Source organism: Scatophagus argus, chromosome 2 (genome assembly GCF_020382885.2).
Source record: "Scatophagus argus isolate fScaArg1 chromosome 2, fScaArg1.pri, whole genome shotgun sequence".
In the NCBI taxonomy this organism is placed as follows: Eukaryota; Metazoa; Chordata; class Actinopteri; family Scatophagidae; genus Scatophagus; species Scatophagus argus.
In genome coordinates, this window is record NC_058494.1 from 25940805 (window position 1) to 25965878 (window position 25074).

The following is a 25074-nucleotide window of genomic DNA, read 5'->3' on the forward strand; positions in this document are numbered from 1 at the left end:
GAGACTGGATAAATCTGCTCTCTACATCTTTTCTCCCTTCTTCCTCTCTCCTTCATCTCCTCATGTCTCTCCTTCTCTTTTTCATCCCCCTTTTCTCCATCCCTCCTCCCTTCCTCATCTCTCTCTCTCTCTCTCTCTTTCTTGTTGTATGGCTACTGAAATTAAACTTTTAGCGGCTGAATTATTAACTTATTTTCAGAAGCAGATAAAGGAAATAAGTAAATAAATGAGGAGTTTCTCTAAGGGGAGGCACATCAGGTACACCTGGCGGCAGCCTGCAGACAGGGGCGGGGCTACATGCTACATGTCATATATTTAATCCCACCCGCAGTGGTTTGACTGGGTAACTATAACTGGTTTGGGTGGACTCAAACATTGACTTCATTAGTTTGGACTTGGTCTGGGCCAGTTCTTGGGGTTCATCTGTCATCAGCGAGAAGAAGCCACGATTATTCATGAGGTTTGACTCGGGGTGTGAGCTGAACGTGCATGCCGAGGGGGAAAAACCAATATGGCAGCTCACCGACACATACACCAAATTAACTGGAACTGCAGAAAGCAGAAGAGAACAAAGAAACACCACAAGCTGTACACAACAGAACTGAGATGTAACACAAGTCTAAGATAAACTGCCCATCAAAGTGACCTGCACTGGGAAACAACACCACCGAAGCAGCACCAGTACGTGGGTTCTCAGTGGCGGCGAAGAGAACGGCGATATTCAGTTATTCAGGAGACAGTTTGGACTTTACAGCCGTGATGTGGGGATCGGATTGCCGCAGCCATAATTCATTTCTGGAAAGAGGACAGGTGGATTTTTACATAAAAATCTGCCGAGTGCAGCTTTAATGGGCTTAAAAGCCATTTAAAGTTTAAACTCATTTACTAAGTCAATACATCACACAAGCATAACGTGAGTGTGTGCGTGTGCCATAAATGTCCCCAGTGTGGAAGTTTCATTGAGAAAAAGCTGAGGCGTGAAGGGTGCCAACGGGGTGCCCTCACTAAATGGGAGTGGCTGGCAGCCGGCCAATCACAGAGAGCGGGCGTTCTGAGTGACAGCTGCATAGAGAGCGGAGCGTAAAGAGCTCTTAGGAAAAGCAGAATGTCATCTACCACAAGTGATGCAGTCACTCGTGAACCAATCAGCATAGAGCACTCCCCTCATTCATTCATTATTCCCTGCATAAAACACAGCAGCGTTTACGGACAATCGTGACTCAACCTTGACTCTGCGTCGTCATCCCGCTGTGGTCATTTATCACAGGTCAAGCACCGTTTGGTGAAATCCTTCAGCTCCTCACCAGATTATACATTTATCACCATAAAACAACCTTTGCTGTGTTTACATTTTTTCACGACAGTGTGAAAAACCAACAAACACGTGCTGAGGAAATAAAGTGAGAAGTAAAGTCATTTTCCCATAAGCGCACATACAGTCTGATTTCTTTTTGAAGCCAATGCTGTCGCCCCCCTGCTGGTCATTAGAGAAAATGCGGGTAAAAGGCACTTCCGCTTTGGCTTCAGTCTTCAGAGTCAGAGTTCGAAACCAGAAGGCTGCTCTCACATTTTTCTTTTTTGATGACTAATGAATGAATGAAGTTATTTTTGCTGCACTGACAAATAATCATCCTGTCAGAGGAAATACTGTACTGTGGGGTTGTTTGGGAAGCTGAAGGCGAAGACTTGTTGGATTGTTAGCAAGAGATGATGGACAGAATTTGTTGTCCGGCAGGTCTATCGCCCCCTACAGGCCAATCAGTTTGGTCGCAGTTTGGGGTTACATTAGAAAGAAATGTGTTATTAGATTATAGTTACTTTGCTACTTGATTACATGTTTGATTAGATGTTCATGGCAGTTTTAAAATGATGGCACTTTCTTTATGATAATCAGAGTTCTACTAACTTTTGAAAAGTGTACCGTATTTTTTGGACTAGAAGGCGCACTTAAAAATCAAAAATCAGTGGTGCACCTTATAATCCGGTGCACCTTATGTAATATTTCTGGTTGTGCTTACTGACCTCGAACCGATTTTATGTGGTGCACGGCGCTCACAAATCTGTCAAAATGTTTTAAGACGATTTTGGGAAGCTACGAAGTCGCACCGCTTGATGGACTGTCGGAGCATTACGGCTACCGTAGTCAGGAGCCTCGTGGAGTAATACATACTGTGCATCAACATCACATTACCCCAAAATGGCACCTGGCAGTAGAACATGGGAACAGAGAGCTGCAAGAGAATTCAACATTAATGAACTGAAAAAGTATATTGTTTTGTATTTTATGTGTTACAACTGAACAATGTTGAGTTATTGTGAATGAGTTCAGTAGAGTTTGACTTATCGGACTGTTTTGTTTCGCTCAACGCGCCTTATAATCCGGTGCGCCTTATAGTCCGCAAAATACGGTATATGACACACAGGGTTTCTTATACAAGTAAAGACTATAAACAAGTCAACATGGAAGGTTCAGTTGCAACACAAGAATGTCTAAAGTCCAGCACAGTTTGTGCATCCCAAAAATAAACCTGAAGATCTACAGCAGCAACATTTCTCTTTTGTCTTCTTGGTTTCAGTCGCTGACTTGCAGGATTTCTTCTCAAGATTACAATCATGTTTAACCTTCTGCTGTTCCATACGCAGCAGCTGAGCAGCACTACACCCACACGTTGTTTTGTAAGACGATTAAACCCAGAAAGACAAATAAGAAACGTGTAATGAACCTCTTCAAAGGGAGAACTGCGCTCTGCTAACATCTAAGTGAGCGGGCCTTTCCAAATCTCCACCAGGGCCATTATGATCATGCTGTGCAGCCCAACCCTAAACACACCACCGTCCAACAAGGCCTCCTCTCCAAGCACAGAAATGGCTGTGTCATTACAAGAAGATAACTGTGACTAAGGCTATTAGCTAATTGATGGGCTGACTGTGTCGGTTCCTGCTGCGGCTGGCCGTCCAGGCCGACGCAACAAAGCGAACACACTCAGCTCTTGTTAGAATCGTTTCAGACTCCCACAAAATCCCACAAAAAGTTTCGTTTGGAAGAAGAGGAGAAATAAAAAGATATCCCTGCATACTAAAACACAGAATAAATACAATTTGCTATCATTTATGTGTTGCACTTTAATTTTGAAAGCACATCTAAACTCCCAGTAAAGAAAATACAAATCTGCTGTGAGATGAAACGGCAGCCAAATGCCCCCTCCTGCTGGGCTACAACCCAAAACCGTCTGCCTCCGAGGCCATGGTCTGACTTACAGTCCCTCTGCTGTGATAGTATATAAAATGGAAACAGGAATTTATTTCATAGCTGTATATAAACACTATGATTCATCAGATAATGCAGGAAGCTGACTTGTAAACTGGACATACCAGGGACAAAACCTCTCGATTATCTGTCAGCGCTGATAACACGTGTATGGAGAACGTCGTGGGACAGTGTGGGACAGCACGGGACAGTGTGGGACAGTGTGGGACAGTGTGGGACAGTGCGGGACAGTGTGGGACAGTGCGGGACAGTGTGGGACAGTGTGGGACAGTGTGGGACAGTGCGGGACAGTGTGGGACAGTGCGGGACAGTGTGGGACAGTGTGGGACAGCACGGGACAGTGTGGGACAGCGTGGGACAGTGTGGGACAGCACGGGACAGTGTGGGACAGTGTGGGACAGTATGGGACAGTGTGGGACAGTGTGGGACAGCACGGGACAGTGTGGGACAGTATGGGACAGTGTGGGACAGTGTGGGACAGCACGGGAGAATGCAGGACAGTGTGGGACAGTGTGGGACAGTGTGGGACAGTGCGGGACAGTGTGGGACAGTGTGGGACAGTACGGGTTAAGTGTTTTAATACAGAGCGACTGTGTGTATTAATGCATGAAGTACACGAGTTTCCCTCCGTGGTTTTGGGAGAGCAAACTGCTGTCTTTGTGCACAGTTGACTCCTCAGAGAGAACAGAAACGCTCCCTGTGGATTCCTCCTCATTAAAACAAAGGACGAATCAATGATTTCTAAACCTTCTATTTATCCAGGAAAGGAATTTGCTGAGCAGTCAGGCTTCTTCTGCAGAAAGGCTTTACAGTCTCTCATCTCTCAGATTCATACCTTCACACATATTTCCATCTGAAACGTGATGTGAAACAAACTTTTCTGTGAAAGGTCTTGAGTTGAGGTTTTCATGCCTTCTTCTTCAAGATGACATGATGACACGATGTTGATATGGTAACTCATCTGGGCAGGTCTTTACTGACACCCTGTGGTCACTTGTGGTACTGCAGTGCAGCCACTCACTATTTATCACACACACACACAGAGTGCAAAACTCTAAAAATCAGACCTGCACGTGTCTGCTGCCACCCAGTGGTCACATAAACTACTGCAGCAATTCCTTCGTATTTCCTGTTATCAACACCACATGATGTGTGTGTGGGCGCTTCTCTGCTCTTTAACACACACACACACACACACACACACTGAAGCATCAGTCGCTCTTACAGAACTACTAATGGCTTTCCTCACTCTCCTGCACCTCCCTGAGCTGCTCCTCCTCCTTCCTTTCGTTTTCACTCGTTTCCTGTCTCCTTCCCTCCATTTTCTTTGGTCCACTTTCTTTAATGACAGTGATGCAAAAGGATGATGTGTTTTTAACCTGCATGTTCATGTTTGAGAAGTGAGCGAATACAAAATGTAAAAGAAGGAATAAAAATGTTGGGAAAACATACAGTATTGTTTGCTTGCTCAGGATTCGGAAGAAACTTTGAAAAATGAATCAAACTCAACGCACAGTGATGCCAAATTAGTCAAAAATTCAATTTCCAAATCTTGGTAAAGATTAAAATTGATTTACCATGTGATGAAATATAATATGACTCCGCCTCTGTAATAAAAACTAATACCATATGATTTAGTGGCATGTGGAGGTCAATTAATGTTTCTGCCATGTAGGGCATGTCGAGATGGTTCTGCATCACATTTACTCCACTGCAGGGGCCTCCTGGAGGACACATTTACATCTGGGACACTTAAAGGCACTTTTGAGTCGTAACTCACAAAAGTAGGTGATTTTAAGCAGAATGAGGACAAGGTGAAAAGATCATCCTGACCGTTGTGAGCTTCACCCTGACCGCCACAGACAAAACATCCTGGAGATGGTACTGCAACGGGACTCCAAGTCCTGAAACCGGTTCTTCAATGCTTAAATCAAGACCTGAGAATGTGTGTGTGTGTGTGTGTGGGCACGGAGCCCACATGCGTCACAGTGTGTGTCAGCATGACGCATTTAGTCCTGCATCAGCTAGCTGTTACAGAGAAGGAGAGGAAGAGCTCTGATTTATTCTCTTGAACACATAAAATCAAACACGCATCACAGATAATGAGATCACTTATCAGCATCGACACAAGAGGGCAGCAGTTTCCCACTCACACTCCTCCTCCCCCGCCTCCTCACACTACAGTTTGGTTCACTGTGTGTATGTGTGTGTGTGTGTGTTTATCAGTCAAAGAACCATCTGACCTTTGATCAAACTGGCCGATCGGGGAAATAAAGGAAAGGAAGCAGCGTGAAAGGGATGAATGGTGGAGAGGTGACGACTGCTGTAAATTAAGCTCGGCAAACAGTAGAATTTCTCCCATTTGTTCAAACATTTTAAACAACCTTTGTTTAAATGCTCCAGCAAACCAACATAACTGCTGCCACACAGAGACCAGTGTTTGTCACCGTTTTACTCCTGCACTTCCATCGACTGAATCAACTCGTGTGACAAATGCTACAGTTGAGTTAATAAAGCTCAAACAGCAGGTGTGTGTTAAGCTCCGGAAACCAAATCACACTCCATTAAACAAACGAACCTCCAGCAAAGGAAAAAATGCTGGGCAATCGTACAGTCACATGGATTTATCACCTGAAGCTGCAAAGCTTCACACATGGATGTTGCTACAGAGAAGCTACAGACTGTAAAACGTCGAGGCTTCACGCGTACGTTCAACCCGGCAGCGCAGAAGATCTGCACAATCAGTGCAGTTTAAAGGCAGATGAGTGTCACCAACCACATGCGAACTCTGGTCACAATCTGGTCAAACAGTGACCTCTCACCAAATTCTTATCAGTTCACCTCTGAGTCCAAGTTTGTGCCAAATCTGACAAGATTCCCTCAAGGCTTTCATGAGATGCTGCATTCACAAGAACAGGATGAACGGACGTACAAACATAAAGCCTCCAGCCACGGGTGTCAGGGGGAATAACATTACAGAGGAAAGGAAGGAGTGATGAGGGATACATGCAGGAACAGGAGGTAAAGGGAAAGAAGCTGTAAGAGGGGAGGGAGGGAAAGAAAAAGGAGGAAGATGGACAAATGGAGAGGGGAACGAGAGAGGAGGAGGAGGATAAATATTAAAATGAATGATGTGCGCTCTTCAGTCAGAAGTGCAGCTGGCAGCAGAGTGTCGTCGCCAAGCCAGCAAAACAGACTGACTGATGCTGGCACTAATACAACACAACAGAAAGACAGTTACTGAGGGAGAGACGGGGACAAAGACCAGGTCAGGGACATTTTACTTTTTCCCTCCTCTATCAAGTCTCCGCGTCGTTTAACACTGATAAGGTTTTCTCAAACACATTCTGGAGGAAACATGATTGCTGCCTGTGCGTGTTCATGTACTGCACAACAGCCCACGAGGGGCTCAGGGTGGACGGCGGGGACACAACAAACCGGCTTCACAGAACTGGTGACGACAAAAGCCAGCTCTTGCATTGCTTCACGTCATTTGTATCGAGGCCAAAAAGCTGCACTTGAAGCCAACGGCCAATGAGTCTGTTCTGCACCTGCACAAAAGAAAAAGCGTCCTGAGACACCAGAAGTCTGGGACTGCAGATGGACAAACTGTTTCAGCTTCAGTTGGTCTTCGGTTGCTTCATTCCAGATGTTGGAATGATCAATTAAAAACGTAACTTCAGCCATTTTCGTGCTTCGTTCACCTCCGTTTCTCTTCTAGTGCACTGGCTCAGCCAATCAGATTGATTTCCTTCATTGATGGGCTCTGATCCAATGTGCTCAACCGTACGCAGGACGCACCACGAGGACTAGGTCCACAGATGCTCGCCAATGGCCCGACATGGGCCCCTCCACCTTGACCACCTCTTTGTGACTCCAGCACAGTTTATAAATGCGGCGTTTTATTTAGTCACAGAAATGTTGTGCAGGAATCGTCGTGCTGAGATCCGTCTCCGTGTGCACAGATCCTACACACTGCGCATTGTGTATTAAGTGTACTAAAGCATATTTCCATGTATCGCAATCGGTTTCTTCTAAAGGCAAGATTCTATCGTCCATCACTGGACTGTCAGCGTGATGTGTGATGTGTTCACTGTCGTTGCCGCTCACTTTGCTTCTTAATTATGCTGTCATTTGGTAAGAAGACCTTTTAATGAAGGCGGTTAGATGTGTGTGTGCTCACATTAAAAAATAATAACTGAAACCAACTGTTGGAATAATTTGTCCTCGCTGAAGGGTTTTGAATTTTTTAAATCTCAGTGTTTTAATGAGGTCTGTCTCACTCCAATGACACCACAGGATCCAAAGAGACCTGCTCTCACTGTGAAACGGTACACTGATACTGATGCGAGTTTTGTTGCGTGTGTTTAATGCTGCAGTCCAATTGTGTTTGGATTATTTTATTGCCATCTGCAAGGCAACAACATCACCTTTTGTTTTAACCTGCTTCCACTTGAATACATGAGGCAGTCAACTCTCCCCTCTGAGCCTGCCACAACCTCTTTGGGCCTCACATTTTCCAAACCACAGGCTTTCTCAGCCTACTAGTGACCTTGAGGAATGTCACTGCCTAAACAAAAAAACGCATCGACAGAACCGACCAGGGCGGTCTCTGGTTTGTACGGTGGTCAATACAGTTCAATGTACTCTAGCTTAAGCATGTTTCTGTCATTGGTTGCGCAGCTGCTTCCTTAATTTTCTCATATATTGTCTATTTTCATATGTTTTCTAAAGTTGCAGCAGTGTGTTGTGCAGCCACCTTGACTGGATTTGGAAAAATCAAACAAAAGCATGGAAGACATATGAGTTGCAAGCTGTAATTTAAGAAGTTAAAAAGTATGAGTAAATATGACTGTATAAATAATATTTCAGTCCAATAATTAAAACAGATGGTGAAGAAATCTAAAGCTCTGTGCTTACTGCGGGTTTTCTTTCTAACTAGCCTCAGCTAGATCTCGTCCATGAGTGGACGTACGGCTTCTTCTGTGCGTTAATAGAAGAAAAAAGAAGTTCCTACATGGAACTGCTGACATCAAGGTGTGTGGATTATGTTGAGCAAATGGGTCGTGATTTGTTTGGCTTTGAGCACCACAAATGAAGTGTCATCTACTTCTATTATATTCAAGAGAAGGCAGATGTCTCTGCAGCAGATAAAATACGTGTTTCAGAATGTGCAGTGAACTGTCCCTTTCCAACTGTTGGACGGACTGCCCTGAAATAAGGATTGTGACCAGGTTAGTACAAAGCTAACGACACCCCACTGTGTGTTTGGCGCTCATTAGCATGCTGATGCTCAGAGCGCTTCAGCGTCTCAGAGCGTCTGAGTCATGGGTCTCACTGAACTCGACTGGTCCCAGAGCCGGCAGAGACCGGTGACCCGGCAGAGACCGCACACATGCTCTCAGTCACAGTTAGAGGGGAATAATGGCAGGGGACAGATGAGTCGCTGCAGTCATCCGTCCTGTTGCAGCATATGCCAGTTGGGTGCAATCAATCGGTTATCATGGACCACCTGAGAGACTTGAGGGGGGGTATTAAAAGATCCATCCATCCATTTTCTATACCGCTTATCCGTCAGGGTCGCGGGGGGGCTGGAGCCTATCCCAGCTGACTACGGGCGAGAGGCAGGGTTCACCCTGGACTGGTCGCCAGTCAATCGCAGGGCCGGTATTAAAAGATAGGAGGCGCTATTAAAGGGGGAGAGACAAACAGTCACACGGGGCCAAAGGGTAATAAAATCTATCTAACCTATCAGCAATCTTTCCAACCGTGGGTCTGCATCATGGCAGGGCAAGTGGGGTTTTTATCTGTCGTGTCCAATAAAAATCAGGCCCCCCACCACCCCCAGGCTTCACTGACACACCTGGTCTCATCTGCAGCTGGGTCAGCAGTTGTCTGCCTGCCCGCCTTTCTGCTTGTTTATCCGTCATAAAAAAACATAAATAAACGAGGGAGTATAAAGTCTCTGTCTCCCTGTACAAAGCTCAGGGGTCACGATGTGGGGCCTCGCGGTGTCCGTCGGCGGGAAAAAGCTCAGTTGTGTGAGCTCACGTTAACAGAGTCAGCTCAGGTAACATTCAGAGTGAGTAGCCCACATGTTCTCATGGCACCCGAGTTCAGTTTCATTTCACTGATTGCTTCCTCCTCTCTGTTTGAAGGTGTGTTAGCCAGTCAAATCAACTGCTGTGGACTTTGATTGCAGGAAAAGACCTGCAGACTCTCGGTCTTCCATGACTCACTACTGAGAGACACTGAAGTTCATTTTAAAAAAATGCATGTGGTAACTGTAAAGTTTCCCTTGATGTCACCAACATTATGAAAATCATGTATCGTATTAGTGGTGTCAGTGGTCTCAGCCCGCAAGACCTGAACAGGACATAAAGCAAATTAAAAGTCAACATTTTAAAGTGTAAGTCAGGGCTGAGAAAGGAAAAACAATTTCTCACATTTCAGACCAAACTGAACTCCTAAATGCTGTTCAGAGACTTTTCTTGCCTAGCTGGCAAAGGTCTCTCCAGTAAGTGATTGTCAAATCCACAAATACAACTCGTGTTGTTCCCGACTTGTTTCTCAGAGACGCACAATCAATAAAGAAAAAAAGCTATTGATCTTCTCAGCTGTTTGAATCACTTTTTTTTTTCTACAAAAAGCTCCGGCACTATTCAGACACAACGTATTGATCTGGTAATAAATCTTATAGCTTCTCATCCTTTAGCTCTGCTCTTTCATGTTTGGATTGAAAAGAAGAAGCAGAGCACACGCTGAAAGCTTCTGCTCAGGAAAATCATCTAAGTTTCCGTTCATCCAATTTGTTCTTCTTTGTTTTGTTTTTGTTAACAACACAAAATGGACTGGACTGACTCGTCTCCTTCTGTTCATTTAATCTGCCACCACAGCACACATCCACCAGGTTTTTGATAAAACGTCCAGCAGTGTTGACCCACCCACCACATTATATCCTTATAGGGTAGCTTCAAATTGGGACCATTTATCTTCGCTTGAAAGAAATCTTTGGAAAACACTTCCTTAAACATCTTACAAAACCTGATCGATGTCTGAAGTTTTGCCTGCCTCGAGCTGCTTTGAGACTCACTTATCAAAAGTGTTGAACGTCAGATGGCTTTTGTGGCTGTCAAATACTTCTGTCTGACATGCAACCTAATGTGACTCTCCTTTGCAAGCACGTACTCACCTCAGGTCTTTTCCCATAAAGACTTTGCCTCCACCCTGTATTTGCTAATTATGTCTCAGATGAACTGGGACCTTGTTAGGACTGCTAGATCCCAGATATGATTACTGCAATTAGTGCTGAACAATAGTAATTATGTTTTATGGCTCTTCCGCTGTCTCTAGGTAACCTTTGTTTGGTAGGTAACGATAAGCTGAAGGAGTTTTGCACATATGAGATATGAGGTGTGCAGGATAATGAATGATGTCTCTATGGGAAACAGGTGGAGGAGGTGGGAGGGCGAGAAGCAGACGGAGGGATGGACATATAGATACACAGATGGAGGGAAAACACTTGATGTTCTGACGCAAGCTGATCAACTGATGCTGCGAGTTAAATTACCATCCGTTTTCGGCTTCAGTGCACCACCTTAACTGTAGTTTAAAGCTGTGCTAAGATCAATGTTTTTTATATGGATTTACTCTAAATCAAATGACTACATGCGACATGAAAGGGGTCACCTTTCCAAACCCACCACCATCCAATCGTGCAGCAGTTTGGCGTCTTTAACCTAATATATTTGGCTTTTCGTTGCTGCCTGGACATGTTCTCTCCTGCATACCCTTCACCGACATCCCTAAAGAGAAGCGACTTATGGTGGGCGTCCAGGCTTCATGATGTAAACGCCCACATTTTCTTCATAGGAGATGTTAGTTTACTGGCAATTGAAAACAACTGCCTTAAAAAAGTGATTGTTCTGGTGCATCACAAGCCAGAGATCATAGTAGAAATCTGACAATATTCAGCAGTTTAATGCTGATTTTCTACACAAATCCATCGGATCGATTCAGCACCTCATTTGGCAGGGATTTCCGTCTCTGCATAGACACGAGTTTAGTCTGGCAGCACACGCTTGTTTGAGGGGGAAAAGGGTGGTGCTGCTGGTGGTGGTTGGCCTCAGTTGTGTGAGACGTCACCACCACCTGCTAAGCGGCGAATTGGACCTCTGAGATGGTCCATCTTGACTTGACTTTTTGATTTTTGAGTTTTGCTGCCAATTGTAATGATGAATAGAATATAACAGAATAGAAAAAATTAGAAATTCCAAAAAATTGTAACATTGTAAAAAAAAAATAATGCAGCTCCTGCCCGTCATGACAATAATGTTTCCTCAACAGTATAAAGTGAACTGTACTCACTCCCACTGTTTCCTCCTGGCCTGTGGCGTGTTGTGCAGCTTGTGCGCCTGGTGGGCCAGGATGACATCACGGTGGTCCACCAGTCCTCCCCTCCGGCGGATCGGCGGGACCGTGGGGTCATTGCTGCTGGTAACCAGGGACGTGGAGCCCCGGCCGGAGCGAACCCCGTAGCCACCCCCTCCGCCGATAAAGGGCACCTCTCTGTACTGGTCCACCCGGACGTCATAGACGGCGTGATAGTAGGTGGGGTTGGGGCCCACGCTGCTCCCGCTGATTGGGGGAGGGTGGCAGCGCAGAGGCCGGTGGAGGCCCTGAGACGAGGAGGAGCAGGACGGAGTCTGGGGCCACACCACCGAGCCGCCATGGTCCTGACAGAGAGGGGACAGCATGGAGCTGGAGGAGGAGGAGGATGAGAGGAAAGAGAGGAAAGAGCAGTCGATTAATTAAAAGAACATTCATTACTTCAGAACAGGCAGTGGTTAGTGCTGACAAGATGAATGGATTAATCAATTTTTTCACAACTGAAGGTAGCACTGCATTTTATCACACTGAATACATTTGATTCAGTTAGTTTTGGTTCCACATTGCACAAATGTATTCAGACAGGGGTTGGTTCTCAGGGTTTGGGCTCGGCCCCTGACTTCCAGTGAAGGGAAATCTTAATGCTTCAGCACACCAAGACATTTTGGACAATGCTATGCTTCCAACTTTGTGGCAACAGTTTGTTGAAAACTACCTCTGATTATCACTGAGAGGACTGAATTATGGTGAAAATAATAACAGCAGATATCTTCCCATAAGCAGCCACACACTACAGAGCTTCAGAGAGTTTCTTCAGAAGCAGCTTGTGCGGGGGAAAAAAACTATTTACTGAACATGTGCTTCAAGAGAACACATTTCTGTCAACACAACGTTATTAAAGTAAAGGATCCAGAGTAAAGCTAAGAAACACATCCTGCAGCACACAGTTTGCATCCTGTGCCAGTCGAGCAGCTCACTGTAATCAGCACTGATGTTGACTCCATGCTTACAGCCCTGGTGCCAACGTTCATGGTTCACTTTTTTTGAGGCTTGTCGTCCATCTTGAATTGTGTCAGTGGCACCATGTCACAATGTAGCAGCCATCTCTTCCATGACACTGGCCATTGCTGTAGGAGCTTGTTGGCACTGGACATTAAAAAGTTAATTAGGCCTTTTGCAGAATCTCTTAGAGGTTTAGAGTCACTTGTGGCTGGTGTTGTAATTAAACTGGGGGGGTTTAGCAATAACCACAAACCCCTTCATGTTCATGTTTTCTCCTCTTTTTGTTTCCATGACACACACACACACACTAAACTGTGTGTGAGAAGTGGAGTTTTCACTCTTCTCATTCAGCTCTTCTATATTTCTAGTTTATAACAAATTTGTTGCATCTGTCGCAGCTTTCAGACAAAACTCTTCAAGCTTTTAATCAGGCAGCTCTGTGCTTCACGAGTCAGAAGTGAATATGAGCCAGAGGGCAACGTCTGAAAGAAAAGTAAAACAATATCTTTCAGGCTTAGTAAAGAGAAAACAAAAAGAGTGAGAAAAGGTGAAGAAAAAGACTCCACATGGAGAGCGAGCACATTAATAAACCAGACATTCAATAAAAGTGCAGAGGACAAACAACAATGAGAAGCAGGAAGGGAAACAGAGGAGAGAAAAAAAGAGGGCTGGACAGGAAGATAAAAGCAAAAGACTCTTAATTAAACGCCCACAAAGACTAATGACACTAAACTGGCATTTCAATTTTTACTAAGCAATTTTTGCAAAAAAAAAAAAAAACCCTCTGTGGTGTGTGTGTGTGTGTACGTGTGTGTGCGCGCGCTGGAAACAGCGTTTTTTTTCCCCCTCAGCAGCTATCTGCTGAGTGTGCATTACACATTATTTCTCCCTGACACGGTGTGTGAAGCGGCGGCTAATTCACAGAGACAGACGCACACACACAGATTTACGCTCACACGCTGCAGGTACAATGATGAGACATACTGCTATGGTAAGGACTTTGTTTGGTGGAGTGTGTGTGTGTGTGTGTGTGAGTGTGTGTGTGTGTGTGTGTGTGAGTGTGTGTGCGCCGCAGGGCTCGAATAACTCGGGTCTGGTTGTATTAGCGATAGCAGCAGAGAATATAATGCAGAGCAAGGACAAACCACACAACTAACATGGACACAGAGGACTCACAGAGAGGGGGGGCAGAGGGCTGATGGACAGACGCGGGACGAGGACAGAAGAGACCGAGTGGTTGATTGAGGAGAAAAAAGTTGGACATTTAGGGGAAAAACATGCAACCAGCTCTTAGACTGAAGACACAATGTGGAAGGTACAGAGGCAGCAGAAGGACTGAGGGAGACATGATGATGTGGAAGAAGGACCAACTGCTGAGAGGGAAAGACCGAGCACAGTCATGCAGATGAAGCGAAATCCTTTCTCGCTTTCGGTCGTCCCCCGCCTCCCCCAGAGACTGACAGCAGAGGAGACGAGCAGGCTTCTGCATGTCTGAAGTCCTGCTGCTACGGAGTGTGAGTGAAGCCTCACAGCTCCACACTGCATCCACAGCTGGGACTGAGACGACCCGAGGACCAAGAAGCAGCCATTGGGTTTAGGTGCTCAAGGCGTTTTAAAAGAGCTTCAAGACTGAGCTGAAACAGTCAATAAGTCAAACGCATCAGCACGCCATAATCAAACAGGAAGCAGCAGCGTAGTCTGATCTTCAGATGTTAACCTGCACAAAATGAGGTTTTTAACAGTAATCCAACACTGGAAAGATGCTGGGGGACACGAAAGGGTTATTTGTCCAAACATTACTCTAAAGAAATAAAACCTCAGCAGACCACTTTCAGATGCTGTGCCAGTCATTCTAGGCTTTTCACGTTATGACGTTTGGACAAGTAGGAACAGATGGAGTCAGGTGACTTTCATCATGTGACCCACAGCTGCAGTTTGGTAAGGCTTAAGCATAAAGAGGAGCTGATTGGGTTGAGGAAACGTGTGCACTTTCACTTATCTTAGTAAGTCGAAAGCTTACTAAGCCGTGCAGCTTGAAAGCTGAAGTTAGTCACATGACTTATTCAAACGCCATTTGCTGACACCAGGCTGGCCAACCTTTAATCACTTCTTCTTTAGTTACTGCGCCATTAAAAGTATTGCAGCTGCATGTGGGTTTTTGGTTTGCCTTTGTCTCGACTGACAGGCTGCCACGTGTTCATCCAACCATCAGCTTCACTCTGCTGCCCAAAAACTGCACGACAAAATGTTCGCTCAGGACACAAAAGAAACGGATGTTGTTTTCCCTCTGACGGTCTGCGCTTTGGGCCCAAAATTAAACTGCTCAGTCAGTAATTCTGGAACAAATAACTGAATAAATTCATCCATCCTGCTGACGTCAGAACCTTTGGTTTCCAGCGTGACACCAATAAAAACAGCAGTGGAGGCTCAGCTGGCTGAAGCGACCGTGACTCACCCTCAACCTGCAAACTGTGGTTTAATCCAGAGTCACTTTTCATAGGACGCTTCCAGTATTCTGTCCTGTCTCTTTAAAGTTGTCCAAACGTAGAGGTGGTGATATTTGTGTGCCGAGTGCACAGAAACACAGACGTTTCAGGAGAGGCAGAGCAGGTTTGGTGCATTTTAAGAGGGACGGAGAGGAGAAAAACACGAACGCTGCTTCAAAGTCACAGAAGCAGGATTTTGATTGGAAGGTCACTGAACTGAATCCCTGGGCAGCTCCGGGAAAAACGGATGAGTTAAACGTTTTCCTACCCCCCGAAGCAGCCCTGAGCGGCGGCTTGGAGCACAATTTCTCTAAATTTACTGTGAAAAACACCTTTTCATCAATGCAGAATAAGGAATTCAGCAGGGGCAGAGCTGAGTGGCAAAGCAATTTTTCACATGAAAGGTCAGGAGAGGATGTTTTACATGACAGCTGCACTACATTACCTTTACAACATCATAAAGCACAGTGTGCTTCTTAATCTTCAACAGCCAATTAAAGCTGGTGTTATGTCATGTGTTCACAAATACAACAAACTGAATGGATGAAATGACTTTTTTCTTTTACATGACTTTTTTCTTTTACATTGCCAGAAATTAAACACAGAAGGCTTTTTTTCCTTCTTAGATAAAATCCTAGAAACCCGTGAAACGATCCTGATCAGCAACACAGACTGAAGGCTGGTTGTTTTTTTGTTGGAGGGGGGGGGGGTGCCACTAATTAATCCTGCTTCACACCTGGCAAACAAGCAAAGCCTGTCAAGTCCAGCCGAGAGGCTGACAGTTGCTTTCATGTCTCCAAAAAGGGATTTCATTTTCCTTCTCCTTACGACCTGGCACCAAAGCACACACAAGCCCAGCGTTAGAGTCACACGACGGCAACCTTCAGGCAATTAGAAACTTGTCAGCTAATCAGCCAGCGTCTGATCTGCAGGTGCAGACAGACAAAGAAACAGTCTGTCTGTCTAGTGAGCAGCCACGCAAGCAAGACAAAATGTACAAACTGCAAAACCGAAAGAGAAAACCGAGGGCAGCACAACGCAGTGTGTTGTTCACACCCAACTCCAACAAAGTGAGCCAGACTACAAATACGAGCTCGTCTCCTGCTGTGTGACTGACAGCGCTGTCAGCAGCCAATCAGCAGCGATGCTCCCGGACACACACTTTCATTGGTGTCACTGCAAAAAGGATGTCAGGGCCTCCGGACTCATCAGGCAGTCGACTCCTGCCCTCACCAGCATCTTATGTTTAAATCCTCATTTTGAGACTCGGGCTCACAGCTATCGAGTCAGTCAATCAGCGTCTCGGCCAGGTGGCGGGTATAAAAGTGATCCAGCCGCCCGTTTAGCAGTCAAACGCGGCTCCTGGTCTCCTGGTTTTCTGACAGTCTGACTGCCGCTGACCTCTTTCTGCCCGTCAAACCCCCCAAACGCTCTGACCCCTCAGGTCACAGCTCTCTGACTGCTGCATCCATCAGGAAGCAGGTGAATGCTAACAAGCTGCACAGTTTCCCCGAGGCTCACACGGAATCCGCAAAAAGCCTCTTCATCCCATTTCCTACCTCGCAACCTGATGGCTTTGGGAAGCCAAATACCTGCCTCAAGTCGTTTTCTTCACTTCCACACCACATACAGCACGCGATGTGAACTGGCTTCAGACAACTGGGACAAACGTGATGTTTTCATTTAGCTGAGGTGAGTGCCAGAGTCGTGGTCAGCCTGATTATCTGTGGAAATACTAAAACTTCTCGCCCTCCACTATGGTGGATGCTAAAATCATGAAAACATGCGAAGGGCCCTGTCCAACGCCATCGTTTGGTTTGTCCATTCTGGGCTACTGTAGAAACATGGCAGACTCTGTGAAAGACCTGCTCTTTAGCCAATCAGATGCTTACTATCCTACTGCAATAATTTAAACCAATACCTTGCTTGATCCAGCTGTCAATCATTTTTTAATTCTGCTGTCGCTGGAGGACGGCCATATGTGACTTTATCAAACTTTAGAGAAAGTCACCTTTTAGATTCCCAGCATGTGGTCTGCTTTCACCAGACAGCCTGCAGGTCTACATTTTATGGAAAACTTTAGTGATTTGCTGGTTGATGACACTTTCATTCACACCAAGAAGAAATGATCCTGCAAACCCGAGTCTGGATGTTCGCCATCTTTGTTGCAGTTTCAGTTAAGTAGCTTATAATTCCACGTATTTCCTGCAACAAAAAACCCTACAGTCTGCTGATATTAAACATCATACAGAACATCTGTACGTCAGCCTCGCAACGCCGGTAGTTTGTGTCAATTGTGCCATAAAATGTGCATCTCAAGTCTGCAGAATGAGGAGCAAACTGACCTAAATGAAGTGTGAGAGTGTTTTTCTTGGACCAATGAACTGTGAAAAGAGCAGCGTGTGTGTGTGTGTGTGTTATCCAGTCCTCTTTAAGCAGTGCCCACTAGGTGCAGATTTAAGACAAAGACAAAACATCTGGACTCAAAACTGCCAAGTTTGAGTCTACCAAAAATGTAACGAGCAGCATATCGTTATGGTTATCAGATGGGAACCTCCCAGCTGTTCCAGTTCCAGAGGCAGAACTTATGACGTTTTAGACCAAATACGTCAGCGGGTTGTAAGAGGATCAGCCCACCGCCACGCAGCAAAAAACAAAAAAAAACAAAAGCTGTTTCCAATTAGCAAATGGAGATCAAGTGATTTTGGCTTGGGAAAATGTAATTAAATTGTTAAACTCAGTCTCAGTGAGTCACACCAGCACTGGACATGAATAAAATCAGCTGGCAACATACCGAGATCCATTATTCTGAGAGAGGTGGTCAAAATTATGGGACAGCAGAGGAGAAGGAGGTGGGGGTGGATGTTACTGGAGCTTATAAATCTGAGCCACTGATGGACACGCAGAGACAGACAGCCGGGACAAAATAGATGTGGTGGCAACCTGCCCGTTTTCACCAAAATGCAAAACACAGGTGTAGCGTCCGCCTCAGTGCTCCTCTGAAACCCGCCGGTGTTTCACAGTGAAAATATTTGCTCTGGGTTTCACCCAAAGGTGCCGCAACACTCTGACTCACTCCTGCTTTCATCCCAACTACTGCATGAAAGCAAGACCAGAGGATGTTGTTTACTCCCCTGAGCCCGGCACACCCATGACAACCACATTTACGTCAGACTGTGAGTGGGCTGAGCTACCTGCATCACAGGCAGCCAGAGAACTCAGTCAACGGTTAATGGATAAAACATGACACTAAATTAAATCAAACAGCACAGCCTACAAGTAAAACCTTAAGTTAAAGTACAGCCAAACGCCACAACAGGACTGGCAACCGACTGTGTCCTGTCAGGCTGTGACTGACCGCCAGGGAGCTGGTGTCCCAGCTGCTGGGTGGAGGAAGACAGCTGCATGCACAGGGTGGTGACCGACATTCTGCACTGACCACCGTCACGCCTCCAACTGTGCGACGGTCAAAAGCTCGCACCACCTCCCCTGGATGGACGGCAGTCCGGCTGGCTCGTCCTCGTTCAGCACGCTTGACTTTTCAAACGGCAGGCGGAAGAGGACTGTGTGGCAGTGGCAGGCTGCGCCTACGGGCCTGCTGCTCCACCTTTCAGCACATGATGGAGCTGATCCTCGGGGGCCTGCCACAGTACATCGGCATGGCGTGTGTGGATGTCACGGCCCCATTCGCACCCTCAGGATGCTGAAGTTTGGCTCCGAGAAGCCTGCATGTTTTATGGATATGACGTGATGTTCTTTTCACTTTGTTTTTGTGTTGCACAGGGAATATTTTTTATTATTGTACAGTGGGGCTAGACCTTGTTTGTTGTTCGCGCAAACAAGAGGCGTTACGAAACAAAATATGAAATATAAATTTCTCCCTTAAGCTTACTGATGTTTTCTTCGAAGAGCGCGGGACAGATTTCAGAGAAGAGCTGTCCACATTTATTTCACTGCATTCACACTGCGCTGGAGTAATTGGAAACAATTAGTTCCCAGCTGGGAGGACTCACATGAATGCCACCTAAAGGCAGATATATCAATTTTTCACCCACGTGTGATTTCTAATATGATTTCAGGCTGCAACTGTTAGCAGCCGCCCACTCAGAGTGACAACAGATTAGTTAGAAGTCCGGTAAAGAAATCAGTGGTTTTAGCTAATGCACTGATGCACCAACAAATCTGGGACAAAATCACTTTGTACAACACGCCTCATTTATGCTAATGAAATGTAAAAGCACTGAGAACTAAAATACAACACATAAACGCACAGCTGGATGAGGGACTTCTCAGCCTGAGAAAGGGGACCATCTCAGGGTCGAGGTCCTGCTCGCCAAGACACAAGTGTTTTCATTTCCTCTGGCTGATCAATCATCCACTCAGCTTCACTGTGGCCGACATTAAACCCTAAACTTAACGCTTTGTTGCTCTAACTGCAGTTTCTACGCTGGAGCATTTCACTTGTTTCAAGCCATTTCTTCCTTAATAATCTTACAACAAGTAGTAAGAGAAACTTAATGCTTGAGACTTGAATTAGCAGAATTTTAGAGATGCTTGATCAACACCAACAACTACAAAACTACTTCATCAAAGTCAGTATTTCATGTTTTTGGGCATTTTATCCCGATTCTGATGTCCAGTCAAGCAGGTCAAAGTGAACACACCTGTTTGGGTGTTTTGGCAGCCATGCAGGTCTGTCCTACAGGAAGTATGAGCCTTATAAACCGAAAATGCTGGCTGTTTTACACACTGAACACGGCTTCCAGGCCCTGCCTCACTGTGCACACGCTCAGATACTGCACATGTTACGTGTAGAAGCTCAACAACCGCCTCTGTAAAGCACTTCTCATGTTGACCCAGACCCAGTAATCTCTTAAAAATGAACTCCTGTCAACAGCCCATTAGGATGTGGCACTAAGCACTGCAAACACTCTGTGAAGCGCTGTTATACCTTACCACTCAGATTCTTTGTGGGCCACCGGCAAAACAGTGCTTCCAGGATTTCATGTCTTTTTATATTCCCTGCTTCCGCCATGTTGGAGGAAATGAGGGGGAGGCGGAAAAATCTATTTTCAACTGAAGGTTTTGTCTTTTGTTTTCCTGAAGCGGCTGCATGTATGGAAGCTTGATTTTCTAATTAATTTGTGATCGCTGGACAAATTAGTGAAGCGTTTTTGGGGGGAAGTTTCCGTTTGTACGTCAGTATATTGTGAAGCACCCCGCTGGTGGTTCAGTCCTGCCCAGTTGGTTAGGAAGAGAGCTGAGTTTTTCAAGCAGGGCAGGTTAAATCCAAATGTTATCTTTACTAATTTTTAGTTTGTCTGTGAAGAATGTGCCCTTCACTTACTTTGTCTCTGTCTGATTTATAGAATATTTTTTAAGAGATTCATATGATTTCAGGCTTTTTTTTGTTTGTTTTTTTCTCTTCTTGGTATTTTTGGAAGCTTCTTCTCTTTTTGCTGCCTGCTGTTTCTATTTCCTGATATCAGCTTTACAAGAGTTTTGTTTGCTCTGTTTGCTTGCTTTGTGTCATTTTTTTAATGGCCCAGTAAACCAATTCAGTAGAATTCATTACAGTAACTGTGCTTGTGCAATCTTTAATGACAGTTCTCTCCAACTCCACTATTACTGTAACACACAAGGTGTGTGTGAAATTTAACATGATAACAGCACGTAGTGGTGGAGGCCAAATCACCAAAATGTTGGTGTTTTTACTTTTCTGAAAGCCATTTCATCCTTATCATATTAGCATTTGTACAATACTTGCAGAAGAAGGAGGGGGTGGCAGGTTTGTAACACAAAGACAAAATGGCTGCAGGTGTTCAACCAACAGCAGCCATCAGAACATTTTCCACCTGCTGACTGCTGACTAAACCGAGCAATGCTGGGGACCATCAGGACATTTTCCAGCAGCATAACTGTGCAAACCAAAAGGTGATCCTGACCCTGTCGAAGTAGTTTTTGTGCCTAAACCTGAAGCGCAGTGCTGTCCAAACATAAAAGTGAAAACTAAAACAGAGTTAGCTATGATCTGCACAAACACACAATGCAACATTTGTTTTGGTGAGTGAGGTTAGATTTTTGCAGATTCAAAGCAAACGGCAACACGTCACTGAACGTGGAGCAAAACCTCTGAGTTAGGGTGTCAGATATCCAATCAAATGATGTGACTGGCAACACCGTAATCTATCTGCGCTTATTTATTCTCTGCGTGCATCTTGTTTGTCCCCGTTGCTCGATCTCGTTCACTTTTCATCTCTGGCAGCTTCTGCTTATTGTTGGTTTAGTTTGACAGCTACACACTGTGACAGCGACGCTGGTTCGTCTCATGCCAATAAGGCTTCTATTCGGCAGAGTAAAGCTGTCAAGCAGAGGAGGAGGACTGATGGACAGAGGGATGGAGGGAGGGATGGATCAAATGGAGTGCTGAGACAGAGAGGGTCAGGAGGGAGACGACCCAGAAGCAACAGGTAAGAGTGCAGGTGTGAGATCGCGGTGAGAAAACAGGAACGCGAACACACACACACACACACGCCTGTCAGAACGACTCTAACTCTCTCCACAGCTCTGGTTCTGTTGGGGGGATGTCGAAGCAGGATGAAACCTGCTCCCTCTGAAGACTCGATAACATTTAGATCTGCAGATGTTACGTTGGAGTCAGGTTTGAGCCGAAACAGTAAAGGAACAGAGAGGGAGAGCGCAGAATATTTTTGGCTAAGAGGTCCAGTAGTACTTTCAAGAGATCAGTACACAAGAGATTTTACATAACTCCCTCATCCAGCAGCATTGACGTCCTGCTGAATGTGTACAATAATAGCCCAACGTCTTCTGATGACCTCGGCTCCTTCAGAAGAAGACGTGAGGGGCCTCAGCTGCAGCATCAGGAGAGCTGTTTGTTCCTTGTTTGGTCTCACGTGGTTCAGATTGACCCCCACCTTGTAGCTCTTCCATCTGAGTTTTAGTCTGGGGTCAACACCAGCTAGTCTACCGTGATATAGAAGTCTTATTTTTCACTCTGTTTTGACTTCATGTCCAGAGTTGTGACTGAGCTGGCAGTTACCCAACCAGTTCTCAGTGTTTTTAAGACCTGGAGAAGCTCAGACTTCGCCCTCTTCACTGCGGTTGAAGTCGGGCTCAGACGGGGGGCTTAAAACTGGAGAAACTCCCACTGGACTGAAGCAAACAGGCCAGACCTTCGTAGTCACGTGGTTGAAACAGCCACAGTCGAGCACCTGAACTACTTGGTTACGTTTTGGATTATGGTTTGGGTTAAAACAACGGTGACACAAGCTAAGACTTTTGGTTTCACGTGTGACAGGAAAAGACGTCTCCTGGGTGGAAGTCCGGGCATGTCCAACCTGTCCACGCACCACAACCTCCTCATCACTCAATCATGAACGTTAATATGGCAGCTTTTCTGCTGAGGACAGGCTGGCTCAGAACCAGAACAGAAAGAAAGCGAACAATGAAAGCAGCGCTGGAATAAAATTATCTTCACTGGGTGAACAGAACCAAAAGAATGATGATATCGATCTGCGAATAGAAATAAAACAAAATAAAATAAATAGAAAACAGTTCGCTAACACACTTGTCATAACTCTGAGTGTTTTCACAGCTTGTTCTGTGTGCTGTCGAACCGCTATTCACCAACTTACGTAGACTTTAAAAAGTAGAAAAAGCTTTATTTTCCTGGATCTCCTGAACCAGGAGCCAACAGTGAGCAGACTGCAGTAATAAACCGCTGGTCCTCCTCCGTTCGTGCTTTATCAACAGTGACTGGTCAAAGGCAAACACAGTTATTATTACACTGAGATGAAGACGCTCCAGGGCCTGTGAGGCTCGCCGTTCTCTGTTTGCTCCTCGTCCGTCAGTCAACTGTGAGGCCCTGTGAGGTAAAAGGATCTCATTCTGACAAAATGCTGAGGCTCGCCTGGGTGACGTAATCACAGCCAAAAAAAAAAAAAAAGAAAGCAAAAAAACTATCAAACCTTGTAATGACTCCTGAATGACCCGAATTCATTTTAATTAGGCGCATTTGAAAGGTTCCTAATTAGATTTACTCCTACACTGAAAATGTGGTTGAAGCTGGCCACAAATCAAGCACCTCTTCCTTACAAATTACAACTGTTGGCTTGTTGGAGGCAATAAAATTCATTTTGTGCAGCTCCTCTGTCTGCAGTATCTCAGACACCAGCTGTCCCGTGGAAACACATTTTGAAGGGAAGCTTCAATTTGTAGCAATTTTCTGCCTTTTAGAAAACAGGAGGCGCTAATTAAATATCAAGCTTTTAGATCTGAAAAGCCATCAAGCGTATTCAAGGATCAATTATTTCCTAATTTCTGAACCTTTGCTGCCTGACAGAAGTTGACCCACTGGATTTTGAAATCCTGAAACAACAGCAATAGTTTCGAGCATGAAAAAGCCAACTGCTTATTGATCAGATGATCCAACTTTGAGATGTTGCTGATCGGCTGATTGGTCATTTGTGATGAGTGATGTGTGTTTTTTGGAGAACTGAAGCAAAGATTGATATATGCAGTATATTCCAGTACAGTGTCGGTGTCCAATGGACTGGGTGTCCAATCATCAGTCCATTTATCCAATAACACCATGACATTAACAATCATACATTAAATATTTGATCAGAATGGCCACGAATGATCAAACGCGTTTAAATTTTCATGTCAGACATTTAAGTGTTATATCATTGTGCCTGACTGCGCAGACAGAACAACAGGCCTAACACTAAGCTTTAATACTGACCAAAGCATAATCTCTTCTTAGAGATGCTCTTATTGTTGTGAGGTGTTCAGGTTTATTTTTGTCAGCCTTCGTTTGTCCCCAGAGATTCTGTCCATTTCATTTTCTTCAGGCAAATTAACACTGAATTACCTGGCAGTCCGTAAAGAAAAAGCAGCTGAAGTTCAGCTCGGCCCGGTCCGTGTAGTCTTACCTGTCTGTCAGGTGCTCTGCTGTCCGGCGGGTACGAAGCGTGCGGGCTCCGGGGACTCCACGCCCGCACACCGGCTCTCCTCCGGCGGCACCGATCTGCTCACCCGTCGGGCGGAGGCGGCTGGAAACCAGTTGGCGGTGCTGGTGCTGGGAGGACTGGACGGGCGGAGACGGAACGGAAGCGTATCCACCAGCGGAGGAGAGGAAAACTCCATGTTCACATCCAGAACATCCCGACAGAAAGTGATGTCCGCCGCTCAGCGTCTGTCAGCGGGATGTGAGCCGGAGCTGGAGGTGTGGGAGGCGGTCAGGAGATGCGCTCTGTTTAAAGGTCGTCTGTGCGCTGCCGCCGGCTGCTGCTCACACACTCACACACACTGGACTCTCTCTCTCCATCATCCCCTCTTCATCGCTCTCCCCCACCCTCTCCATCTCTACCTGACGGTGCCACCCTCACAAACCGTGTGTCAGTCAGGCACTGCAGCCTCAGTGTTTGGAAAATCTTGCACGATTCGCACCTGATCAGACCTGCTGCGGGGATTCGACCTCCCGCCGGCCTGCAGCGTTTCTACCACAAGCCACGGAGGAAACTCAGCACGCAGTGGGTGTTCACTTGTCGTTTGTTTGTGAGAGATGTCAAAGACAACAGCATTTAAACAACAAGTTAATTATGTCTAACAGTCTAACAGATTTAACAGGTTTCCATGTCTCTGAGTTCAGGTCAACATTTGGTCTCCGTGGGGCTGCAGTTCATCCGGTTTAAGAAAGAAAGAAAAGGAGATTAGGAGGGCGGCATGGAAATACTCTGACCGTTTTAAGAAACTGAGCTGAAGCTGCTGGACCACAGTCACCAGGATTGGACTTTGTGTCCCCAAAATTCACCTCTTGGCAGTGGTGGACTCAGGCGGTCTGAGGGCCGGGGGCAGAGAAAATAAAAAGGGCCCCGGCTGTGTGGTGGGGCACCAGCTGTGTGGTGG

General features: G+C 45.7%; 1 protein-coding gene across 1 annotated transcript in view; it reads right to left on the minus strand.

Annotated features, from left to right (window-relative positions):
* The window catches only part of cacna1ab (calcium channel, voltage-dependent, P/Q type, alpha 1A subunit, b), a 144665-nt gene extending 124521 nt beyond the window's left edge, over positions 1 to 20144 (minus strand). Inside the window, exons 1-2 of the mRNA XM_046373888.1 lie at positions 20101 to 20144; positions 11636 to 12028 (exon numbers count right to left, since the gene is read on the minus strand). Of these exons, the coding sequence (XP_046229844.1) occupies positions 11636 to 12024 (389 nt within the window). The 5' untranslated portion in view covers positions 12025 to 12028; positions 20101 to 20144. The remainder of the gene's footprint in view (positions 1 to 11635; positions 12029 to 20100) is intronic.
* Positions 20145 to 25074: the final 4930 nt, after the last annotated feature.